This window comes from Choloepus didactylus, chromosome 17 (assembly GCF_015220235.1).
Source record: "Choloepus didactylus isolate mChoDid1 chromosome 17, mChoDid1.pri, whole genome shotgun sequence".
Lineage (NCBI taxonomy): Eukaryota > Metazoa > Chordata > Mammalia > Pilosa > Megalonychidae > Choloepus > Choloepus didactylus.
In genome coordinates, this window is record NC_051323.1 from 62712306 (window position 1) to 62735686 (window position 23381).

Sequence of the window (23381 nt, forward strand, 5' to 3'; positions counted from 1 at the left end):
GGGGTGCGGGGTGGGGGAGGGGGAGTTTCCACCTAGTCCTTGAGCACCACAATTGTACCATTTCCACAGAGTAGTCTTGATATAAGCAATAACATTTTCCCAGATACCCAGTTTTTCTTCCTTTCAAGTTATTTTAAATATTAACTGCCCACCATTTCATAGATTTTTGTTTTTTGGCCTCAAAAAGCCTGGTTTTTACATAAGGCTCTGAAACGGGCTGATTTTTAGCTGTAAGGTTGATCTTCATTAGAAAGTTACTATCATCAGGCCCTAGAAATGCAAAGTGATGTAACACCAAACCCACAAATTGATCCCTCCTGAAATGCCAGTTTAAGAGACTGTTTCCCTGGGAGTCTAACCTTGCCCTTCTCCCCCACCAGGATCGGCCAGCCGTGCAGATATACCAGCCCGGAGTCCGCGTCAGAGCACGTGGGGGTTCCTCAAGCCAAACCTGGGAGAGTGGTGGAAAACCCTCCGAGGGGAGCTGGGAGGGGAGGAAGTCTGAGGCCGAAACTTCACTGGGAGCCGCTTCTGAGAAGAGCGAAGAGGTAGAGTAAACCCACGTCCAACCTAAGTTGGTGAACGTATGAACTTGCCATTCAGTTTTCCAGAGATGAGAAAGGGCATTCCTGAAATCTGTAAATTACCCTGGAATATAATGTGTCCAATAAATGAACCCTTACAGGGAAACGAAATACAGAGGGGTGGCCTACAGACGTCTAGAAACCACTCCTAAGAAACAAGTATCTTTTTTCAATTCAGCAGATTTTTCGTTGATTTTCCCATTTCCAGTATAAACTAATATTTATCATTTAACCAAACAGAGGAAATGATCTTCTTCAGAAAGTAGGAAAGTATGACCAAAACAGGGAAGAGAGTTGGTACTCTATCAGTGTGAATTCTGAAGCACTTTCAGTATGTTGTAGAATAACTTGCACATTTTACACATTTGGAAGCATGTGAGCTGTAGGACTCTGTGTCTTATAGTGCTTCTTGTTAATTTTCTATGAGCCAGTCAGGGAAGTGAGTGATTCTCATTTCATTGTAACCTTTGTGGTTCAGCCACTTCTGCGCCTTCTGTTATAAACATTTCCCAAGTTTTGTTATATTTTAGAGTAGACCCTCTAACAGGAACCCTAACACTATAGAAGATCCAACAGCTTAAATTATTGCCATTTTAACAATGTGGTCACTGACTTTCTGAAAAAGTTTCACAGTCTTTGATCAGTGTGTTCACATTGTGTACCCATTATGGTGTAAGAATTTGCTTAAGATAGCATAAATGTCATCATTTGGAGGCATGGACAACCTAGATATGGCATCAAGAGTCTTTCTTTTTGCAGTTTGAGACAGCTTTCTTTTTAAATAATTTAATGTATCTATCTGAAACTACACATTCTAAGTGTTTCTCCTTTTAGAGACATTTTTAAATGTTACTGCATTTTTGACACTGTGCTTTGAACCTTTTATTAAATAAAACCTATTGTTGCTATGGATTCTAAGTCCAGTTATGGTACTTCTCCTACATTAAATTTTACATTATCAAATATTGCTTTTTAAAATGTGGTTTTAGTTATCTAAGTATTTTGCTGATTATATCCATTCCATGTTATTTATTAATTATCAAATGTTTCCATTTATCAAAACCTAAGACTTAGCCCTTTATCATTAAAAACAATTTTTGATTGTTGGACATATGGTCAGTGCCAGAGAGGTGGCAAAGCTATGCTCTTGGCTCCTGAGTTGTAAGAATTTGAGTTGGGAGAGGGAACGTCTTGCTATGAATTGAATGAGGACCGTGTGACCCAAGCTGAACCAACTTGGTCTACCAAAGGATACTCAGACAACCCTTTTCTGTAAAGGGCTGTTTTAGTTTTCTAACTGCTACAAAAATGCCATACAATGGTTTGGCTTAAACAACAGGAGTATATTAGCTTTTGAGGCTAAAGTCCAAAACCGAGACGTCAGAAAGGCAGTACTTTCTCCCAGAAGACCGTGGTGTTCTGGGGATGGCTGACTGTGATCCTTGGTCCTTGACTTTTCTGTTGCATGGCAGTGGACATGGTGGCATCATCTTTCTCTTCTGTTTTCTATCGACTCCCAGCTCTGGCTGTTCCCTGTTGTCACTTCTCTCTTGTCCTTCACTCTGCCTCTAAAGGACTCAATCCAGACTGAAGCCCAGCCTGACTCAGTGGGCCACACATTAACTGAAGAAACATCTTGAAGAGTTCTTACTCATAAAGGGTGCACCCCCACAGGATCAGAAGTTGGGACCAGAACATACCTTTTGTGGGAGGCATGATTCAGTCCCCAACAAGGGCCATATGGTTGCAACTGCTAAGCTCTGCCTTTGTAGCATGACAGCAGCTATTGACAATAGATAAATGAAAGGATATGACTGTGTTCCAACAAAACTTAATTTACAAAAACAGAGTGGTGATCCATTTTGGCTTTGATCTGGAGACTTGCAGACTCAAGAGTCAGGGAAGTGCATACCCGTTTCTAACATCTGCCATCCTTTGATTCTATTAGTTTGTTGGCTTCTTTGTATTTAGTGCCTCATGCTCCCTGGAGGTTTTTTTGTTCTCATTTTCAAAAATGGTGGTTTAAAACAGTGGTTCTCAAACATTTAGTCCACAGGATTTTTTTACATTCTTAATTGGCAACCCCAAAGAGTTTTTGTTTATTTTTGGGTTATATCTATTGATATTTGCTTTATTTGAAATTAAAGCAAATGTTTAAAATACAATAACATACAAACACATGTTCTATTTAGTTGTCAGAGTGATAACTTCATCACATATCATGTAGCCTCTAGAAAACTCCACCGTACATTCATGAGAAAATACGAAAGGCGAATAATTTCTTAGCATTAATATAAAAGTAGTTTTGACCTCAAGGACTCCCTGAAAAAGTCCAGGACCTCTCCCCAGAGATTCCCAGAAGACACAATGAGAACCACTGGTTTAAAACAACAATACATTTTTATGGTGGTTTACGTTCTTATAAAATAATTCCATATACAACTTCCGTATACAATACTCAGTTTAGGCTTACTCATTTTTAAGACTAATTGAACAGCACACACATCCTCTCCTTTTGATAAATGTGGAAACAGGTTTAGAGATGTCTAGCAACTTCTGGCTAAGATCAAAAGCTGTTCACATACTTACAAAATTTTTCTTACCAACTACAAAAAAAACTTTTGAGTTAATCATATGTTTACAAAACAGTAAAAAAAAAAATGTGAAGGAAAGAATTTCCTTAACATGGGAATTATCCCATGGGAAGTAAAGTGCATCATTTTGAGGCAGGATTAAAGTTGTCAGTATGACTAAGAGGCTGTTTGGGGGTTGGACTCAGTATTTTAGATGTTTAGTAATTCTTTTGCAAAAGTTTCCTCTGATGTTGTGTATTGTTTCTCATCCAAAATGAGTCTTTGGTTTTATTCAACTATTTAGTAGTTTTAATAATTATATTCTAAATATGCATATGGCAAGGGGGAGAAGTTGAGGTAACTAGCAGTGTTTTGATTGCTGAGAGCCTTGTGAGTAGATGATAAACATCAACTGACTGGAGTAGTTTTTCAAAGCTGATATGAAATAGGCACCTTGAAAAATATTTACTGTCTTTGGAAGAAGTTTTCTTTTAATAAAGTACATTTTGAGCAATCTTCTCCCATTTCCTTTATTTCATGGCAATAAAACACTCATGCAATATGAAGTAACTCATGGGAAAGTTGGTTCAATTTTTAAATTTTAGCAAAGCTCAGTAAGTGTTTTTTCCTACCATTCTTCATAGTAACAAGGACATACCCAACATCTGGGGAAGGAGAACTGTCTTCCCCACAGAATGGTGACACACGGCCATTCCTTCCTGGTCTCTCCAGTTACCACTAAGGTGAAAGCATAAGTTGTTTTCCAGGAGCTCACTGATTATTTAGTAACCACATTCCTTCTGAAGTGAATGAATTGTGCACATTTAGGGGACCCAAGACAGAAGAGCATTAATTTCTTCACGTCACACTGTGAGAAAGGATTTTTTATTTTCATCTCTATCATTTTAGTGTTCTGTCTTAACTCTGGTGAAAAAAAAGATGGTCTTTATCTCATTCTTTAGGATATAAACATCTGTACTTTAAGGAGATTTGCTTTCTATTCTATTCTTTGTCTTTAAAATTAAGGTCACATCTTCAAAATCAGAGATTAAAATGGAGAATTAAGTAGACATTTGATCTGTGTTAATAGCCAATTAATAGCCAAAAAAAGAAAAATGAGAGAAATAAAGCTTATTTTGTGAATAATATTCCAGAGTCAAGAGGTTCTTTATAAAAAACATAAATTATTCTACTTATACCCATCAGATAATTATTTCACCCCTGTCTCAGATGTAAGCAAGACTAATGGTAATAATTTAAATGAAAATTCAATTTAATTTTTTATTTTGTTGCTCTAATTAAGTTTAGAAAAATGCAGTCTGTCTTCTCTGCACTGGCTTCTGATGGGCTGCATTTTGGTGGAAAGCCAGCAGCTTCTTGTAAATTGTTATCCCTATTTTCTTTGCATCAAAAGCATGTTTATCTTGCAAAGTTCTAAATTTCTCCCAGAATTCTTCACTGCTGCACATCTAAAAGAAAAATCATTGCATAAGTAACCTTGTATCACAAAAGGGATAAATCAAAGATACCTTGGTCAATTTCAACACCAGGTCTAACCCATAGAAGGAATGCTATTTTTAAATGTTAAGAACACTTTTAGTAGAATAATTTTACATTGCTATCATGGTAGAAAAGTTAAAGTACTGTATCAATAGCAGTATGTCTACAGAGAATTATCCTTGTTACATATTTCATGAAGCAGTTGTTTTCTATATAACAACAATGACCATACTTTTCTGAACCGCAAAAATGGACTAATTGATTTGATAGATGATTCTTGTGCCACTTTGAGATGTGAGGGCTGACGTAGGAGATGCTGTTTGGACACCAAACTGCTGGCCTTTCTAGGATAGTTTAGTGGATTATGGAAACCATAAAAGAGCATATTTAAGGTCAGGCCTGTCCCAGGTAATCTGAAGGCTGAGAGTGAACAAAATGTTAAGAAGGAACCTAATGTTAGCAAGCGGAGACCTGAAGCAATAACTCCTTCTTTCTCCTAAGTTGTCAACCTCCTTCTCTCCATTTGATCATTTCTCTGAAAATGTGATTTGGTAGCTCCTGTGTTATAAAAAAAACCTCTCAGGCAAAATGGCCAAATATATAAAAACACAAGATGGGAATATCCTTAAACCCAGCATTTGAACTCCTAATACAGCCTCCTTTAGATAGACCTGCACAAATACAAAACAGTAAGGACACTGGACTTTCATTACAGCCATATTTGTAATAGAGGAAAAATGGAAACAATTCAAATGTTTATCAGTGGAGAATAGTTAAGTTATAGTCCCATAATATGGAATACTAACAGTAAAATGTCCACAATATATTTTAAAGGTAAAACTATAGAATATGCTTTATAAAAAAGAAGGAAAAAACATCCACCAAAATACGTAACTAACAGTATCTAGCTAGTCAGAAATTCTAGTCATAAAATTATGTTATTGTTAAGATACATATTGGCTTAAATGTAATTTTTCTTATTTAAAAACCAGTAAGTAGCAATGATAAGGTATTGTCTCTTTTTATTCACTCCTGCACTCATTCAACATATTTATTGAGTTCCATCTGTGTGCCAGGCACTGTGCAACTTAGTTCCTGCCTTCATGGCGTTATCATCTAGCAGGCAGGCTAGATAGATAAACCCAACGTCTCACATAAAAATATCCAGAAAAGCTGTTACAGAAGGGCCCGGGTAACAAAGGAAGGCCGCTGTGAGGAAATGACATGTAAACCCACTAGGTTTTAGCCAGGTAAAGACTGATAGTGTCCTCTGCAGAGGCATAGCCTGTGACTGTTCTGAGGTGGAGAGAGAATGGAGTGTCCCTGGATGTGAATGGCTAGTGTGACCAGAGTGCAGTTTGAGGGGGACAGTCTGCGAGATGAGGCTGGAGACTCAGGTGGGGTCGGATCACATGGGGCTTTTAGACTGAATTTTTTCTTGATAGCAATAGGAACATTGGCTGATGCCTCTGACCATGTGGAAAAAGACTGGAGAAGGGCAGGACTGGATCCAGCAGAAGAGTAAAAGGTGATTGCAATGGTCCTGGAGAGTAATGATGGTGACAGTGGAAGTCTTTGTGCTCATTTGTCACATGAGCATCTGAAAAAATGGAGATGCTGTTTTCTTAGATGAGTAAGAATGATGTAGATTTTCTGCAGAGGAGGTAGCTGGCAGTGACATGGGGTGGATCAAGAATTCAGAATTGGACATGTTAACTTTAGATGCCTGTGAGATAGCCAAGTAATGATGGCTGAGTATACAGGTGAGGATTTGGATCCAGAAGTCAAAAGATAAATCAGTGTTGTGACCATACTTTGGGAGATGTTGGCCCATGGATGGTATTTAGAACCATGTGAATGTATAAAATCACCTAGGGAAAGAGGGTAGGGTGAGATTTAGGAATTTTGATGTTGTGTGGTTTTGCTGACATTGAGGGGAGGGAGAGGTAAGATGTGTTAGGTGCTACTAAGAGGTCAAATAGGAAGAAGGAGACGTATGGATATGAAAACCACTGAGAGTATGTGGGTGGGTGGGGTGGGTGGAGGAGTGAATGGAGGAGGTGAGTGAGCCAGAGGTAGTGCGAAAAGCAGTGCTTTCAAGAAGCGTGACTGAGAAGTAGAAGGGGCAATAACTAGGGGATCTGTGGGGTTAAGGAGGTTTTAAAATATATGTTTAGTAATGTCATCAAGATGGCAATGTAAACAGTTACTGAAACTTCTCTCCAGAGATTCAATGAAAAAAAGGACAATTCTGATTTCTTTGAAACTCTGGAAAAGGATATAGACTGGAGAATGACCCTGCAAGTGCTGAACTGAAGAAAGCAAAGAAATATCAGGTAGGAATCTTCCATCCTGGACCAGCTGGTCCTCTCCCCTCCCCCTCACTTGGTCTCAGTATGGGAAAGGCACAGAATCGGCAGAGGGACCCCTCCTACCAGGGACACAACATATAATTTCTCACAGCAGTGAGACATACCCCCGCTGTCTGAAGACCTGGGGGACAGGGGAGGACATGTCAAGGCCCAGGTCAGTGAGGTGCAAAGAGACTGAGAAAACGAGCTCTATTCCCATAATCTAATCTCTGTAGTTAGCCACTGCAAGCTCTTAATAATTGATGCACATCTGGACATTTTCTAAGCATATGCAAATATTCTACAAGTATCTCTAAACTTCTTAAAGATTTCCAGCCCTGGGTCTGAAAGTCCTTCCCCCACCCTTGAGGGAAGCAGCAGCGGGCAGCTGTTTCATTGCCTGGGGGACAGATGGAGTACTGGGTCAGCTGGGGGAGTCCTCTGCTACAGGTGGTGCCCCACATTGAGCCAGATTTTGGCTGGCAAAGTGATGGTATAGGAATCCTGCAGTTTCAGCTCATCTGTGTAGATGCAGCCTGTGCTTGGAAGCAAAGCAGCTTCTGAAGATGATTAAGTTACTGAACAGTGCCGTCTGCTGGATAGTCCAGAAAGTGCAAGGGAATTGAAACACTTTTAAAAAGATGCTTCAGACCCTTTCTTAGGACCACAGGGGCCGGTCTACATGCCCTATACAGAAACCTGGCCTTGTTTTGGCTGAGAAATATGGAAGACTTAACTGTTAAAGCAGGGCTCTAAAACAAACCCAAGTCTTGCTGGCCAGTGGAAAACAGAGCACCACTGGAAGCCAGCAGATTTGTATTACCACACACAGTGAACTTGCTGGGGTGCCCAGTGCCTATCTCCCATCCCTGTGGCAGGCGTGTGGGAGCCTGATTTTGGGGAGAAGACTGGGGGACAGAGCCAATCTGACAACTGGCCAGTGAAAGAAGCAAAGAAAAGATAAACTATCAAAGACAACCAACAAGAAAACCCTGGGCAAAAGAGAGAAAACAACCTCCAGAATAAACCAATCAAGAAAATAAGATGCCTAGACAGAAAAAAAATCACAAGCCACACCAGGAAACACGAAGATATGGCCCAGTCAAAGGAGCAAACTAACTCCTCATCTGAGATTCAGGAGTTGAAACAACTAATTATAGATGGTCAAACAAATCTAAATCAAACCAATAAGTTGAAAGAAAATGTGAGAAAAGAGATGGGTGACCATAAGGAAGAATTCATAAGCTTGAAAAAACAAATGGCAGAACTTACGGGAATGAAAGTTACAGTAGAAGAGAGAAAAAATACAATGGAGACATATAACAGCAGACTTGGAGAGGCAGAAGAAAGGAACTAGAGGACAGGACATCTGAAATCCTACACACAAAAGAACAGATTGGAAAAAGAATGGAAAAATGTGAGCAGGGTCTCAGGGAACTGAATGACAACATGATATGCATGAATATACATGTTACAGGTGTCCCAGAAAGAGAAGAGAAGGGAAAATGGACAGAAAGAATGAGAGAGGAAATAATCAATGAAAATTTCCCAACTCTTATGAAAGATATAGAATTACACATCCAAGAAGCACAGTGTACCCCAAACAGAATTGATCCAAATAGACCTACTCGAAGACACTAATCAGAATGTCAAATGTCAAAGACAGAGAGAATTCTGAAAGCAGAAAGAAAAAGCAATCCATCACATACAAGGGAAGCTCATTAAGACTAAGTGCAGATCTCTCAGCAAAAACCATGGAGGCGAGAAGGCAGTGGTATGATATATTCAAGATACTGAAAGAAAAAACTGCCAACCAAGAATCCTATATCCGGCAAAAGTGTCCTTCAAAAATGAGGGAGAGTTTAAATATTTACAGATAAACAGACACTGAGAAAGAGTGTGAACAGACTTCTTCTACAAGAAATAATAAAGGGAGTGCTGCAGACAGATAGGAAAAGACAGGAGAGAGCGATTTGGAGAAGAGTGTAGAAATGAAGATATCAGGAGATAAAAAGAGGGTAGAGATCAGGCATTTGATGCTGAAGGAGCATAGAATATTCAAGAGGATTAATTGTATAGATCCAGAAATGGATAGCACAATACTGTGTGATGGTAGCACAATATTATAAGTACACTGAACAAAGATGATTATTGGTACAGTTGAAAGAGGAAGGTTAGGGATATGTATGACACCAGAAGGAAAGATAGCATACTGGGACTGTATAACTTAGTGAAACCTAGAGTGGTCAATGATTGTGATTAAATGTACAAATATAAGAATGTTTTCACATGTGGGAGAACAAATGAATGTCAACTTTGCAAGGTGTTGAAAATGGATGATGTGCTGGTTTGAATGTATTACGTCCCCCAAAATGCCATGTTCTTTTATGCAATCTTGTGTAGACAGATTTCTTAGCGTTGATTAGGTTGGAATATTTGGATTAAGTTGATTCCATGGAGGTGTGGCCCCACCCATTCAGCGTGGGCCTTAATTAAATCACTGGAGTCCTTTAAAAATGCTGGCACAGACCCAAATGCTAGCTGGCTTAGCTCAGAGATGCTTGGAGTTGTGGACCCCTGACATTGGCTGCAGCTTAGAGAGACATTTTGAAGACAGCCATTGAAAGCTGACACTGACATTTTGGAAAATGCCATTTTGAAATGCAACCTGGGAGCAAGCAGACACCAGCCATGTGCCTCCCCAGCTAACAGAGGTTTTCTGGATGCCAATGGCCTTTCTCCAGTGAAGGTGCCCTATTTTTGATGCCTTACCTTGGATGCTTTATGGCCTTAAGACTGTAACTTTGTAACCAAATAAACCACCTTTATAAAAGCCAATTCATTTCTGGTGTTTTGCAAAACAGAAGCATTAGCAAACCAGAACAGATGGTATTGGGGAAAAAAATACAATCAATGCAAACTAGGGTCTATAGTTAACAGTAACATTGTAATATGCTTCCATTAATTGTAATGAAGGCAATATACCAAAGCTAAATGTCTATAAGAGAGGGATATAAGGGAGGATTATGGGATTCTTGGTGTTGGTGTTGTTATCTGACCTTTCTATTGTATTTTATTTTATTTTGTTTGGTTGTCATTTTTTTTCTTTCTCTTTTTTTCATTTTTTTTCCCTCCTCTTCCTCTTTCTTTAAGAAAGAAATGGAAATGTCCTTATATAGATTGTAGTGGTGAATGCATAACTGTGATTATACTGGGAACATTTGATTGTTTACTTAGGATGAAATGTATGGTGTGTGAATAAAACTGTTTAATATATATATATTTAAAAACATGTAAAAAAAGAAGAGTAAAAGCTCTATTCCCACAATCTAATCTCCGTAGTTAGCCACTGCAAGCTGTTAATAATTGATGCACATCCAGAGATTTTCTAAGCATACGCTAATATTCTACAAGTATCTCTAAACTTTTTAAAGATTTAAAGCATATTCTATATGTTTAACTTTATAATATATTTAGTTATTTACTTTTCACAGTTTCTAATTTTGAAACAATGATTATGTACAAAAAAATAGATAAACATTGTACTGTTTTCCAATGGATTCAAAATTCAGGTATTACCATATATAGACAAATGCCTGAAATATGTCTAAATTGATGAATTTGAAAACTTAATTCTTTCCCCAGGGATCTTTGTTAATCTGCCAGCATTCTTGTTGAAGGGCACTAGAGAAGACCTGTATGCAGGAATTCCTATGTAATTTCTTTTTTTATTTTTTATTGGTATTTGTTCAAGTTCAAGTATGACTAGAAACTATATTAGTATGATTTTTCGCATTCTCTTTAATAGTTGGCATTCTTTGACATCCTTTTTACGGTGAAAGGCAGCATAAGTGATTGATTCTTGCTATATCTTTGCCTGTGACCCTCACTGAGTTTGTTCTGACAAATGACCACTTTCATATTTTTACCCTGAGTAAAAATAACTGCATCATTCTCTCCACTCATGCTACTACTACATCTTGAGAGGTGTTCTGGTTTGCTAAGGCTGCCAGAATGCAAAGTACCAGAAATGGATTGGCTTTTACAATGGGAGTTTTATTAGTTCACAGATTTACAGTTCTAATCCAAACAAAGGCATCAAAAAGAGGATCTTTTCACTGAAGAAAGGCCAATGGTATCCTGAACACCTCTGTCAGCCTGTCAGCTGGGAAGACACGTGGCTGGCATCTGCTGGTCCTTTGTTCTTGGGTTATATTGCTTTCAGCTTCTTATTCCTGTGGACTTCTCTTTAAGCATCTGTGGGTTCTCACTTAGCTTCTCTGGGGCAAACTCTGGGCTTTATCTCTTAGCTTAGCATCTCCAGATGTCTTTCTGTCTGCATCTCCATGCATCTGGGACTGTGTTGGCTCTGAGCTCTCTCTCTCTCTCCCTGAGCCTCTTAAGGACTCCAGTAAACTAATTAAGACCCCCCTTGAATGGGCAAGGTCACATATCCATGGAAATAATCTAATGAAAAGGTCCCACACAATATGTCCCCACAAGATTGCATTAAAGAACATGGCTTTTTATGGGGTACATAACAGATTCAAACCAGCACAAGAAGTAAATTAACCAGTCTTTAGATCATCAGTAGAATTTTTTATTATTGCCCAAACCCAATATTTATCATTATATGAAGTTCATTTTCTAAATTAATTTATAAATCATTCCCTTTCCCTTTGAAATTCTGTATAATTATCAGCAAAAAAAATATTTTAAGACCTTACCTTTTGAAATTTTTTACAGGTTTTTGACAGTTGCCCAATATCATTCAAATCCAGAAAAGAGAAGATCTGTATGATTATGTTGTCAGGCAGGCGAACTAACAAATCAAATTTTCCACGACACAGATTCAAAGAATAACCCAGCACTTCTTTACCAAATACCTTCTGCATTTGCCCTAAATATCAGAGTGAGAATGAAAGAGACTGGGTTAAGACTTGCAAACTCACCTACACCCACTCTCAAATATATATATATATATATATATATATATATATATATATATACATATATATATATATATATATATATATATACATATATATATATATATATATATATATATTCAATTTTAAAAGCACATATACCCTGTGCTTTTTCACAATGGATATACGTATCTTTAAAAGAAAGTGATAGTCCCATTGAAGAGAATGATCATTAAGAAATCCTAGATTGCTTAAATGAAATAGCAGCATCTCACATTTATGAAGTTCTTTACATTTTGCCTGACAATAGCTCTTTGAAGAGATGGTTATTGTTATCATTTTATATTCATTCATTCATTCAATGCCTCTATGTGTCGGGTACTTTTCCAGACACTGAGCATACAGTAGTGAGCGAAACAGACCAATTCTCTGCCACCACAGAGCTCACATTCTTCCTTGTGCCTAAAGGACACGGAAACCCCCACCATGCCTTGTGTCTAGTCATAAGTCAATCCATTTACACTTATGATGTCTATATTTTGTACCACATGCTAATGCTAGATGCTTGGATTCAAACCATAAACTTTACTGATCATCCACTCTCGGTTTAGCAGAGAAATATGTCCAGGTGAATGAAAAATTATAATTCTCAGAGATCAGTGCTGAAATAAAGGTATAAAGAGGAAAGAAGAACATTTTTTATTTTGTTGATTGCCTTCTCCCCAAATATACTTATCTGTTTGGGAGGAATTGCCTTTTTTTTTTTTAAATTTCCTTAGGAAGCAGGTCCACCTCCCACATGGAAAAGGAAGGGTATTAGATCCTCCTGCACCCCTGGCAACAAAGCTCAACCAACCAGAAGTTCCTGCCCATGACTTTGAATCTTGAGTGAGTGATGAGAGGGTTCTTTCATGGCAGCAATTTCCTGGGTGGTGACAGTAGCATACAGTGGTGGTGGTGTCCAACCATGTGCAACAGTGACGATACCCACCATGGAATAGTGTGTCTTCCCGCATCCTATCCTCCCTGTGTTTGTTCTGAGCATCATTCTCCAGGCCTCTGTTGATTCTTTGAGCTGCTTGATATCCTTCCAATAATTTCCCTGTACTGATTAAGTCAGATAGGATTGGCCTCTGTAACTTAAAATCAAGACCTTCAAAGTAAAATTGGAAACGGGGGGTGGGGATGGTTAGAGGCAAAAGTAACTCAAGAAAAATTAGGGAAATAAATTACACCTGCCATAGCTGAGTCAAGTCTAGTTAATATCCAGGAATGAGAATCTGGAGCCCAAACCCCCCATGGTGGAAAATGCCTAATTTCCTGTGGTCACCTGGCATAAATAGTCCATTATGGTTAAGGTTTGGGGAAACTACATTGTCACTGCCATAGAAAGTATGAAAGGCAAAGGGAATTCAAGATTGTAGGGTAGAGTAGCAAATTCTAACAGCACTGAACTTAAAGAATGACAATGACAAAGTTTCTGAATTCTTAAAACATAATATAAGACTTGTAACTTTCTATTCAGTTGCTCACATAATTTATTTTTGTTTCTCAGTTGCTTATTTGGAAAAGACTAGACTTTTTAGTAATTTTAAAATAAAAATTAAAATACCACAATACTTAGGTGGTCAGGATGAACAAGAAGATCAAGGTGACACTTTTTAGATGTAGAACCAAAGCTTGAAACGAGGAAACCATTACCGTATGACCCAACCAATCCCCTTAGGTATTTACCAAAAAGAAATGAAAGCATAAGTCCACAGAAAAACCTATACACGAATGTTCACTGCAGCCTTATTAACAAGAGCAAAACACTGCAAACAGCCTAAATGCCCATCAACAGATAAATGGATAAGCAAACCCTGGTACATCCATCCAAAGGAAAACCACCCAGCAGTAAAAAGGAACAAACCACTGAAACATGCAACAATATGGATAAATCTCAAAATAATCATACTAACTGAAAACAATCTAAAAAGAGTACATATTGCATGATTCCACTTATATAAAATTCTACAAAATGCAAACTGACCTACAGTGACAGAAAGCAGATCAGTAGTTGACTGGGGAAAGAGTGAAGAAGGGAAGGAGGGATTAAAAGGCATGCAGACATTTGCAGGGATGATGAAAACGTTCATTATTTTAATTGTGGTGATGGTTTCACAGGTGTGTACATACCTCAAAACTAATCAAATTTCATGCTTTAGATGTGCAATTTATTGTTTCTTTAAGAGAGAGAGAGAGCAGGTAAATGGTTCTCCCCGCCACTAATATTCTTGGATACAACTGGAATACGTAGATGCCAAAATTCACCATCAGTGCTAAAACACCCACGTTTCCTTTACAATATCTCTTACATGTGTCCCTTTCTATTCTCACAGCCAACCTCACACCTCCCGTCACCCATCGCCGTCAAAGGAGAATCTATGTAGGCACACACGCTTGCTCCCACCTCACATATTGAAACAAATCCCAGACCTCCAGATCATTCCTTCTGTAAATGTTTTAGTAGTAATCATTCAGTTTTTCATTCACCCTTTTTCATTTGTATCCCTGTGTGATTTGTTCAGCTTCATGTTTCCCAAATATCCTAGCTATAACTACAAGGCTGAATACCTGAGAAAAGCTTACAAGTCAGCACAGATCTCCATCTACCCAAAGAGTCAAAATATTACTTTGACCCAAAGAGTCAACGTATTGGAATGATTTATGAACATCTCTTCCATTTGCTGAGTAATTCCAGTGCATCCTCCATAGACAGTCCAGGATCTCAGGATTGGTTCAAATGCCATCTCTTTTGCTGCCTTTAATCCTTACAGTTAAAGAGGCCCAACTCCAGATTTCTTTTTTAAACTTTAAATCCAGTTCTTTGGTCCATATATTGCCTTTCAGGGGGTTTCCTGGGAAACCTGAGAGCCCTAGATAAAGGAGCAGCCCAGCACAAGAGGAGGACAGTCAAACGGCTTCCCGGGGTGCCTGCTCCTTGCATGGGAGCCAGCGGTGCAATGAATGCGGGGGTGGCGACATGGGCTGTGGTGCCCTATGGTGCTGTCATGGCCAAGAGCTATGACAGAGTGGGCACAGGTAGCCATGACCTCTGCCCAGGGGCTGCTCAGAGCTGTGCGCCCTCCACGGGCTCAGGCCACCTTGGGATCTAAAATAATTTACATCTTATAGTCACAGAGTGGGAATAGCCACTAAATGTTCATGTGAAATTGGTTCAATAATCCAGAAAGAATAGGACTCTATGTATCAGGATGAAGAGAATTAAGAGACTTAAAAGAGTACACCAAACTCACAAATACCCACCCTCCACTGATCCCTCTTTATCCACCAAAGCAACCTCTCCCCCCTTACCATTCCCTCCCAGAGGAAGCCAGTTTTCTTATGTACCTCCCACCACAGCACTGTTTCCAGACCTGAAGTAGAGATAGGTCTTAGCAGATCAGAGAACCAATGACTATGACAGAACTATAGCAGGGAGGAGTAAGCTTTCACACCAAAAAAAAAAAAAAGTACTACTTTTCTAATTCATGTCAGCAAAAATTAAAGGATTAAATGTAGGAATGGATTCTGATGGTATGAGTTTAAGAGGAAATGAAATTACATTAGATTGGGCTGAATTTATGTATATGGATGCACTTTAAAATTCTGGATTCAATGTTTTGCATTAAATATCTGAGAATATACTCAATAGTGAAACACTGAAAGCTTTCTCCCTAAGATGTGGAACAAGACAAGAATGCCTGCCTTCACCAGTGCTATTCAATATTATTTTGCAAGCTCTAGCCAGAGCAATTAGGCAAGAAAAAGTAATAAAATGTATCCAAATCGTAAGGAAGAACTAAAAATATCCTGAGTCACAGATGACATGATACAGAGAAAATCCCAAAGAATCCACAAGAAAGCTAGTAAAGCTAATAAATGAATTCAGCAAAGTGTTGGCGTGCAAGATGAAAACCCCCAAATTAGTAATGTTTCTCTACACCAGCAATGAAAAATCCAAAAAGGAAATCAAGAAAAGAATTCCAATTACAAAAGCATCTAAAAGAATAAAATATCTAGGAATAAATTTAACCAAGGACATAAAAGACCTTGTACACTAAAAATCATAAAACATTGCTAAAAGTAATTAAAGAAGACCTAAATAAATGGAAAGACAATCCTGTGTTCATGGACTGGAAGATTTCATATTGTTAAGATGTCATTACCACCCAAAGTGATTTACAGAGTCAGCACAATCTCTATCAAAATTCCAGCAATCTTTTTTTGCAGAAATGGAAAAGCCAATCATCAAATGCATATGAATTGGCAAGAGACCCCAAATAACCAAAACAATCTTGAAAAACAAGAACAAAGTTGGAAGATGCATACTCCCCAATTTCAAAACACACATCAAAGATACAGTTATTAAAACAATGCAGTACTGGCATAAGAGTACACATATTGACAAATGGAATAGAATTGAGAGCTCAGAAATAGATGCACATATCTATGGCCAATTGATTTTTTTAATGTAATTTTGTTGAAATATATTCACATACCATACAATCATCCAAAGTGTACAATTGCTCACAGTATCATCATAAAGTAGTACATTCATCACCACAATTTTTGAACATTTTCATTAAACAAAAAAGAAAAAGGAAAAATGAGAATAAAAATTAAAAAAAGAACACCCAAAACATCCCATACCCCTCCTCCCACTATTATTCATCTACTGTTTTTCCCCATTTTTCTACTCATCTGTCCATATACTGGATAAAGGAAGTGTGAGCCATATATACTCATCTTCAAGAATCAAGAATACTGGATTGCAGTTCAACAGTTTTAGATATTTCCTTCTAGCTAGTCTAATAAACTAAAATATAAAAAGGGATATCTATATAATGCATAAGAGTAACTTCCAGAATGACCTCTTGACTCCATTTGAAATCTCTCAGCCACTGAAACTTTATTTTGTTTTATTTCTCTTTCCCCTTTTGGTCCAGAAGGCTTTCTCAATCCTACAATGCTGCGTCCAGGCTCATCCCTGGGAGTCATGTCCCACATTGCCAGGGAGAGCTATACCCCTGGGAGTCAAGTCCCATGTAAGGGGGAAGGCAGCAATCCACATGCCATGTTGGCTTAGAGAGAGAGGCCATATCTGAGCAACAAAGGAGGTTCTCTGGGGGTGACTCTCAGGCACAATTATAAGTAGGCTTAGCCTCTGCTTTGCAGTAACAAACTTAATGAAGGGTAAGCCCCATGATTGAGGGCTCAGTATGGCCAACTGATTTTTTTTTTTTAACATTTTATTTTGGAATAAATTCAAAGTTATAAAAACAGTTGCAAAAACCATACAAACCCCATACACAGAACTCCAGCATTCCCTGACCCCCCCGATACCCCCCGATCCACAAACTTTAACATGTTGTCCCACCGCTATTTCTTTCCCTCCCTCCCTCCCTCTCTCCCTATCTATCATCCGTCATCTATTGCTCTGTCTTCTGTACATATGAGAGCTAGCTGCACACATCCTTGAACATACACTATAATTCTCATATACAATTCCCATGAACAAGAACATTCTTTTATGCAATCCCATTAAGCGCAGCTAAGAAGTACAAGAGATTCAACAATGATAACAAAGCTTACATTCTATATTTTCTTTTCCTTATGTCTCAACTATGTCCTTTTGAGCCTCCTGTCCTCCATCGTCCTATCCTATCCAGGGTCATCCTTGGCATTCAATTGTTGTCTATTTAGACTGTTTTGTTTTGTTTTTTTCTCAACTGTGGAAACATATATACAGCCTAAATCTTCCCATTCCACCCCCTCCCTAGCATTCCATTAGTGGGATTAATCGCATTTAGAATGTTGTAATGCTATCACCCTCCCACCCTCCATTGCTAGAAATTTCCCTTCACCTCAAGCAGCAACCCTACACTCATTTCTTAACTCCCCATTGCCCCTCCCCCATTTCTCTTTGATACCAGCTTAACTTCTATAGGACACATAAACTATGTTCCTATACTCCTCCATTCTCCCTTTATATAGTTCTTGTCAAAAATTACATATTTTACGTTGAGTTGAACACCACTGATTTGTCCTTAGAGTTTGTGTATTTTATATCATGTTGGAAGTAAATACTGGAGTTACAATTCAAAAAATTATTAACTTCTATTTGTATTCCAATGTGGTTGGAGCATGTGCTTTGAATATATTCAATTTTCTTTTTTCTTCTTAAATTTATTGAGGCTTATTTTATGTCCCAGCCTATGGTCCCTTCTGGAGAAAGATCCGTGATCCCTAGAGAAAAATTAGTGTCCTGGTGATTTGGGATGTAAGGTGCTATATATGTCTGTTAAAATTCTCTATATCTCTTTCTACTTTCTTTGTTTCTCTGTTGGTAGGGCTCTCTTTAGTATCTGGAGTAGGGCAGGTCTTTTATTGGCAAACTCTCTCAGCATTTGTTTGTGAAAAATTTAAGCTCTCCCTCAAATTTGAAGGAGAGTTTTGCTGGATAAAGTATTCTTGGTTGGAAATTTTTCTCTCTCAGAATTTTAAATATGTCATGCCACTGCCATCTCGCCTCCATGGTGGCCGCTGAGTAGTCACTACTTAGTCTTATGTTGTTTCCTTTGTATGTGGTGAATTGCTTTTCTCTTGCTGCTTTCAGAACTTGCTCCTTCTCTTCAGTGTTTGAGAGTCTGATCAGAATATGTCTCAGAGTAGGTTTATTTGGATTTATTCTATTTGGAGTTCACTGGGCATTTATGCTTTGTGTAGAAGGTTGGGGAAGTTTTCCCCAACAATTTCTTTGAATACGCTTTCTAGACCTTTACCCTTCTCTTCCCCTTCTGGGACACCAATGAGTCTTAAGTTTGGACGTTTTATTTTATCTATCGTATCCCTGAGATCCATTTCGATTTTTTCAATTTTTTCCTCCATTCTTTCTTTTGTTCTTTCATTTTCTGTTCTGTGGACTTCTAGGACTTTGAATCTTCATTCAGCTTCCTCTAATCTTGTATTGTGAATATCCAGAATCTTTTTAATTTGGCCAACAGTTTCCTTTATTTCCATAAGATCTTCTATTTTTTTATATACTCTTGCAATGTCTTCTTTCTGCTCTTCTAGGGTCTTCTTTATGTCACTTATATACTGGGCCACGGTCTTCTTCATGTCCTTTAAATCCTTTCCCATGTTTTCATTCCTTGATTGCAGTTCTTTGATTAATTGGGCCAAGTACTGTGTGTCTTCTGATATTTTGGTATGGGTGTTTGAACTTGGGTTCTCCATATCTTCTGGTTTTATCATATGCATTGAGATTTTCTGTTGTTTATGGCCTCTTGGCATTTGCTTTGCTTGATAGGGTTCTTTCAAGTTGTAAAAAAAAAAAAATGCCAATCTAATTTTTCAGAAACACAAGTTGGTGGCATACACTTTCTCTAACTAACCAGCAGGTGGCGTCTGTGTCACCTATACCCCTCAAGTCAGTTCTCCCCAACCTTGTCCCTGCGGTGTGTGGGGAAATGATTCTTGTGGGATTCAGTTGGTGAACTCAGTTTGGGTGTGTTGCTGGAGCCGTCTGCCCTGAATGTGTGGCGTGTGTCCAGGTGGCCAGGAAGGAAGGACAGCTTTAATATTCAAATCCCCCAGGTTCCCAGAGATTCAAGGCCGCCGCAAGAGTCTAAGCCTTCATTTCGGATCCGTCCCAGACCCTCTCTCTCGCTGACCGACAAACCACCGGACTTGGCACAGCGTCCCTGGGTTTTCTGAGCAGGCCCTCTTTCTCAGCTGTGATCTTCCAGGACCTCTGCTGAGGGAAGGCTGTGCTACATCACAACTGTGTGCCATCCCTCAAGGGAAGCCCCGGGCCGCCGTGCCGTGCAGGAGCACTCTCAGCCCGATGCAAAAATGGTTGAACGGGGCATCTCAGCTCCCCCTCTCTTCACACAGTTCCTCCTTCCCAGCTCCGGGGCAACTGGCGCAGCTCTGGGCTGTGGGCACAGCCCCGGGCAGGAGTTTATCCAGCCCTCTGGGGATCCAACTACAAGCCGCGAGGCTTCTCCCTCCCTCCGGCTCTCCCCTGCACTCCCCTGGTCCCGACGGTATCTGCTGCGAGCTATCCTCCACGGCCAACACCGAGAGGCCAGCTCAGCTCGCTCCTGTCGTGTTTTGCTGCACGGTTTCCACCATCGCAAATGCAGCCGCTCCTGGGTTTTTCCTTTTTTTTTTCCTCTTTAAAAGAACCAGTCTGTCTCCAACTGCCAACCCCTGGCTTCCCCACACCACAGCGTAGCTGCGGGTCTTCCAGCCGGCCTACTCACTCATTTCAGAATGCAGACTCCTGGTTTCACCAAGTATACAGCCCCTATGGTACTAGGAGACCTCATCGAACTGGTGCATCGCTGAAACTGGTACTCTGGGTCACCTTCTGGTTTTTATCTAGTATTTTTCACAGAGATGTTCTTTTGTCCTGTCTCACCTAGCCACCATCTTAGGTTCTTCGGTCAATTGATTTTTTTTTTTTTTAATTGTCCAGCAAGCTTTATTGGACACACTGAGCGGGGCGGGGTCTCGCTGGCCGGCCCACTCTGCCACCTGCTGTCACTTCTGGCTAGGTGGCTCGCGTTGCCTCCCCTTCCATGTTTTTCTCCTCAGGCACAGCAAGCAGTGTGGGCAGAGGATGGAGAGCTTATTTTTGATCTCGATGATGTTCAGCTGCTCCACGCTGGAGGTCACCCTGAACTCGGGGGCGTTCTGCCTGTACAGACCATCCTGAGCGTCCTCCAGTTCGGGGCTCTCAATCTTGTCCATGAGGTCACTGGAGTTCCACTTGGTGATGTCCTTGGGGAACATTTCCTCCGTGTCAGACAAGTCCTCGTGGGCGTCGAAGAACTCATCATCGGAGCTCTCGTCCAAGTCCCTGGCGATGCTCTGCATCCGCCACTCCGAGATGCTGTGGCGGGAAGGACTGGCTCCTCGCCTGGATGACCGCGAGGACTTGGAGGACGTGGACCACTGCTTCCTCAGGCCCCGCCCCACCAGGGGCACCCCGTTGCTGCTGCTGGGCTCGGGGCTCCCTGGAGGCCTGGTCCTGGGCAGCGTCCTCCGGGGTGCTCTCCACGGCCTCGCCGTCCTCGTTGAACTGGGCCATTTTGCGGGAGAGCATGAGCTGCGCCTCCTTCTCCAGCTCCTGGATGTTCTCCACGCTCAGGCCGTACCACTCGTCCTGCCAGCACCAGGCCTGCCAGTGGGCCCGCACCATCACCCTCCGCAGGCCAGTATCATGGATGAACCTCTCAATCTTGTACTGCATGCCCCAGTAGCGGAACTCCGCCTTGCAGAGCTTGTAGGCGCACATGACGGGGAAGACGTCCTTCTTGTACTCCTCGATCCAGTTGTCAGACAGGGGTCCCCGCTTGGTCTTGGTCGAATAGAACAGCCTGGGGTCCTCTTCTGTCTTGTACTCGTTGTGGGGGACGGGGTCCTTGACGATGTCGATGAAGTCTATTGTCAGCTGGTTCTTTTCCACGGGAGTCAGGCTGAACACGTCAGGGTTTTCACCAGCATCCGTTTTATAGAAGGTTTCAATGCCGATGGAGAATTTCTCCACGAAAGGGCAAGTGAACCTGGTGCGGGTGTAGGGGTAGGCTTTCCAGGACTCCTCCACCACGTGCAGCTCCGCTTTGGGCAGGATGGAGCGGAACCAGCCGGGGATGTGCATGCCCACATGGTACACCTTGTGCGTGTACTGCCCAGAGCCGCCCGGGCCTTCCGTGTAGGGCCAGTTCTCCAGGATCTCCATGCCACTGCCCTCGCTGTGCATCTCGTTGTGGCTCTTCTTCTGGATCATGTAGAGCTGGGCGATGCAGTACTCCTCCACTGTCATCGGCAGGGGGATCCGGTATTCCTTTATGATCATCTTGGAGTCCAGGCCTTCCTGCTGATGGGAACTGCAAGCTGGCGACTTCTAGGCAAGATTCCTTAACTGACCATGACAGAATTCACTGAGGACCCCTTTCGGGAAGAAAGCGGGAGAGCCAGGAAGAGGGGCCCAAGCAGGGCTGTGCGCCGCAGGCGCTGGTCCGGGCTCAGCCTGCGCGGACCCCGGCTCTCCGGAGGTCTGCGGTGCACCCCATGCCGCTAGCTCCGGGGCCGCCCCTGGCCCGCGCCCCTCCCAGGGATCCGAGGCCGGGGCCGCCGTCGCCGCCGAGCGCGAGGTCCAGGCGGAAGGCTCGGTCAATTGATTTTTTTTTTTTTTATTAAATTCAGTTTTATTGAAATACATTCACACACCATACAATCATCCATGATATACAATCCACTGTCCACAGTATGATAACATAGTTATGTGTTCATCACCACAATCTATCTCTGAACATTTTCCTTACATCAGAAAGAACGGTCAATTGATTTTTGACAAAGATGCCAAGCCCACTCAATGGGGAATAGTCAGTTTAACAACTGGTGCTGGGAAAACTGGATATCCACATGCAAAAGAATGAAATTGAATCCCTACCTCACACCATATACAAAAATTAACTTAAAATGGACCAACTTACATATAAGAGCTAAAACCACAAAACTCTTAAAAGATAGTATAGAGGAAAATCTTCATGCCCTTAGATTCAGCAATGGCTACTTAGATATGGCACAAAAAGCATGAGCACCAAAAGAAAAAATAGATAAATTGGATTTTATCAAAACAAATGCTTTTGTGCATCAAAGGATGTTATCAAGAAAGTAAAATAGACTATCTATAAGATGGGAGAAAATAGTTGCAAATTGTAGATCTGATAAGGTTTTAAAATTCAGAATATACAAAGAACTCCTGCAATTCCACAACAAAAAGACAACCCAATTAAAAAATGGACAGTGGATTTAAATAAACATTTTTTCAAAGATGATATACAAATAGCTAATAAGCACATGAAGAGATGATCAACATCATTAACCACTAGGGAAACACAAAACCACAGTGAGATACTACATCATATCTACTAGGATGGCTATCTTTTTAAATGTAATTGGTCATTTTTTTAAAGATGATGTGCCAGTTTGGATGTATTATGTCCCCCAAAATGCCATGTTCTTTGATACAGTCTTGTGGGGACTGATACAGATGTATTAGTGTTGATTAGATTGGAATTATTTGATTGAGTGTTTCCATGGAGATGTGACTCAATCAGCTGTGAGTGAAATGCTTGATTGAATAATTTCCATAGAGGTGTTACCCTGCTCATTTGCGGTAGGTGTTACTTGGATCACTGGAGTCATATAAAGTTGTTCACGGACAGAAGGAACTCAGAGCAGCTAAGAGTGACATTTTGGAGATCAACCAAGAATGACATTTTAAAGAGGAGCTGCACCTAAAAGAGGACAAAACGCCTCAAGAGCAACAATTAGGAGAACGCCATTTTGAAATGCAACCTGGGAGCAAGCGAACGCCAGCCATGG

The 23381-nt window shown here is 40.5% G+C and overlaps 3 protein-coding genes across 5 annotated transcripts in view; 1 reads left to right on the forward strand and 2 right to left on the reverse strand.

Annotated features, from left to right (window-relative positions):
- Positions 1 to 3671, forward strand: part of UPF3A (UPF3A regulator of nonsense mediated mRNA decay) — a 42674-nt gene extending 39003 nt beyond the window's left edge. Inside the window, exon 8 of the mRNA XM_037806533.1 lies at positions 381 to 3671. Coding sequence (XP_037662461.1) covers positions 381 to 557 — 177 coding nt within the window. The 3' untranslated portion in view covers positions 558 to 3671. The remainder of the gene's footprint in view (positions 1 to 380) is intronic.
- Positions 3672 to 4412: 741 nt separating this feature from the next.
- Positions 4413 to 23381, reverse strand: part of LOC119512619 (F-box only protein 36-like) — a 34835-nt gene continuing 15866 nt past the window's right edge. For 2 of the 3 annotated variants that reach the window (XR_005212416.1, XM_037807398.1), the window contains exons 3-4: positions 11736 to 11908; positions 4413 to 4626 (exon numbers count right to left, since the gene is read on the reverse strand). Coding sequence is in view for 2 of the 3 variants with exons in the window: in XM_037807398.1 (XP_037663326.1) it covers positions 4462 to 4626; positions 11736 to 11908 (338 nt within the window). In the remaining variant the exon portion in view is untranslated. The remainder of the gene's footprint in view (positions 4627 to 11735; positions 11909 to 23381) is intronic. The other variant, XM_037807399.1, reaches the window with a different exon arrangement.
- LOC119512618 (membrane-associated phosphatidylinositol transfer protein 2-like) lies at positions 20481 to 22134 on the reverse strand. Its single transcript, XM_037807397.1, is given in 2 exon segments — positions 20481 to 21000; positions 21002 to 22134. Coding segments are annotated over 2 exon segments (1317 nt in total). The 5' UTR covers positions 21847 to 22134; the 3' UTR covers positions 20481 to 20528.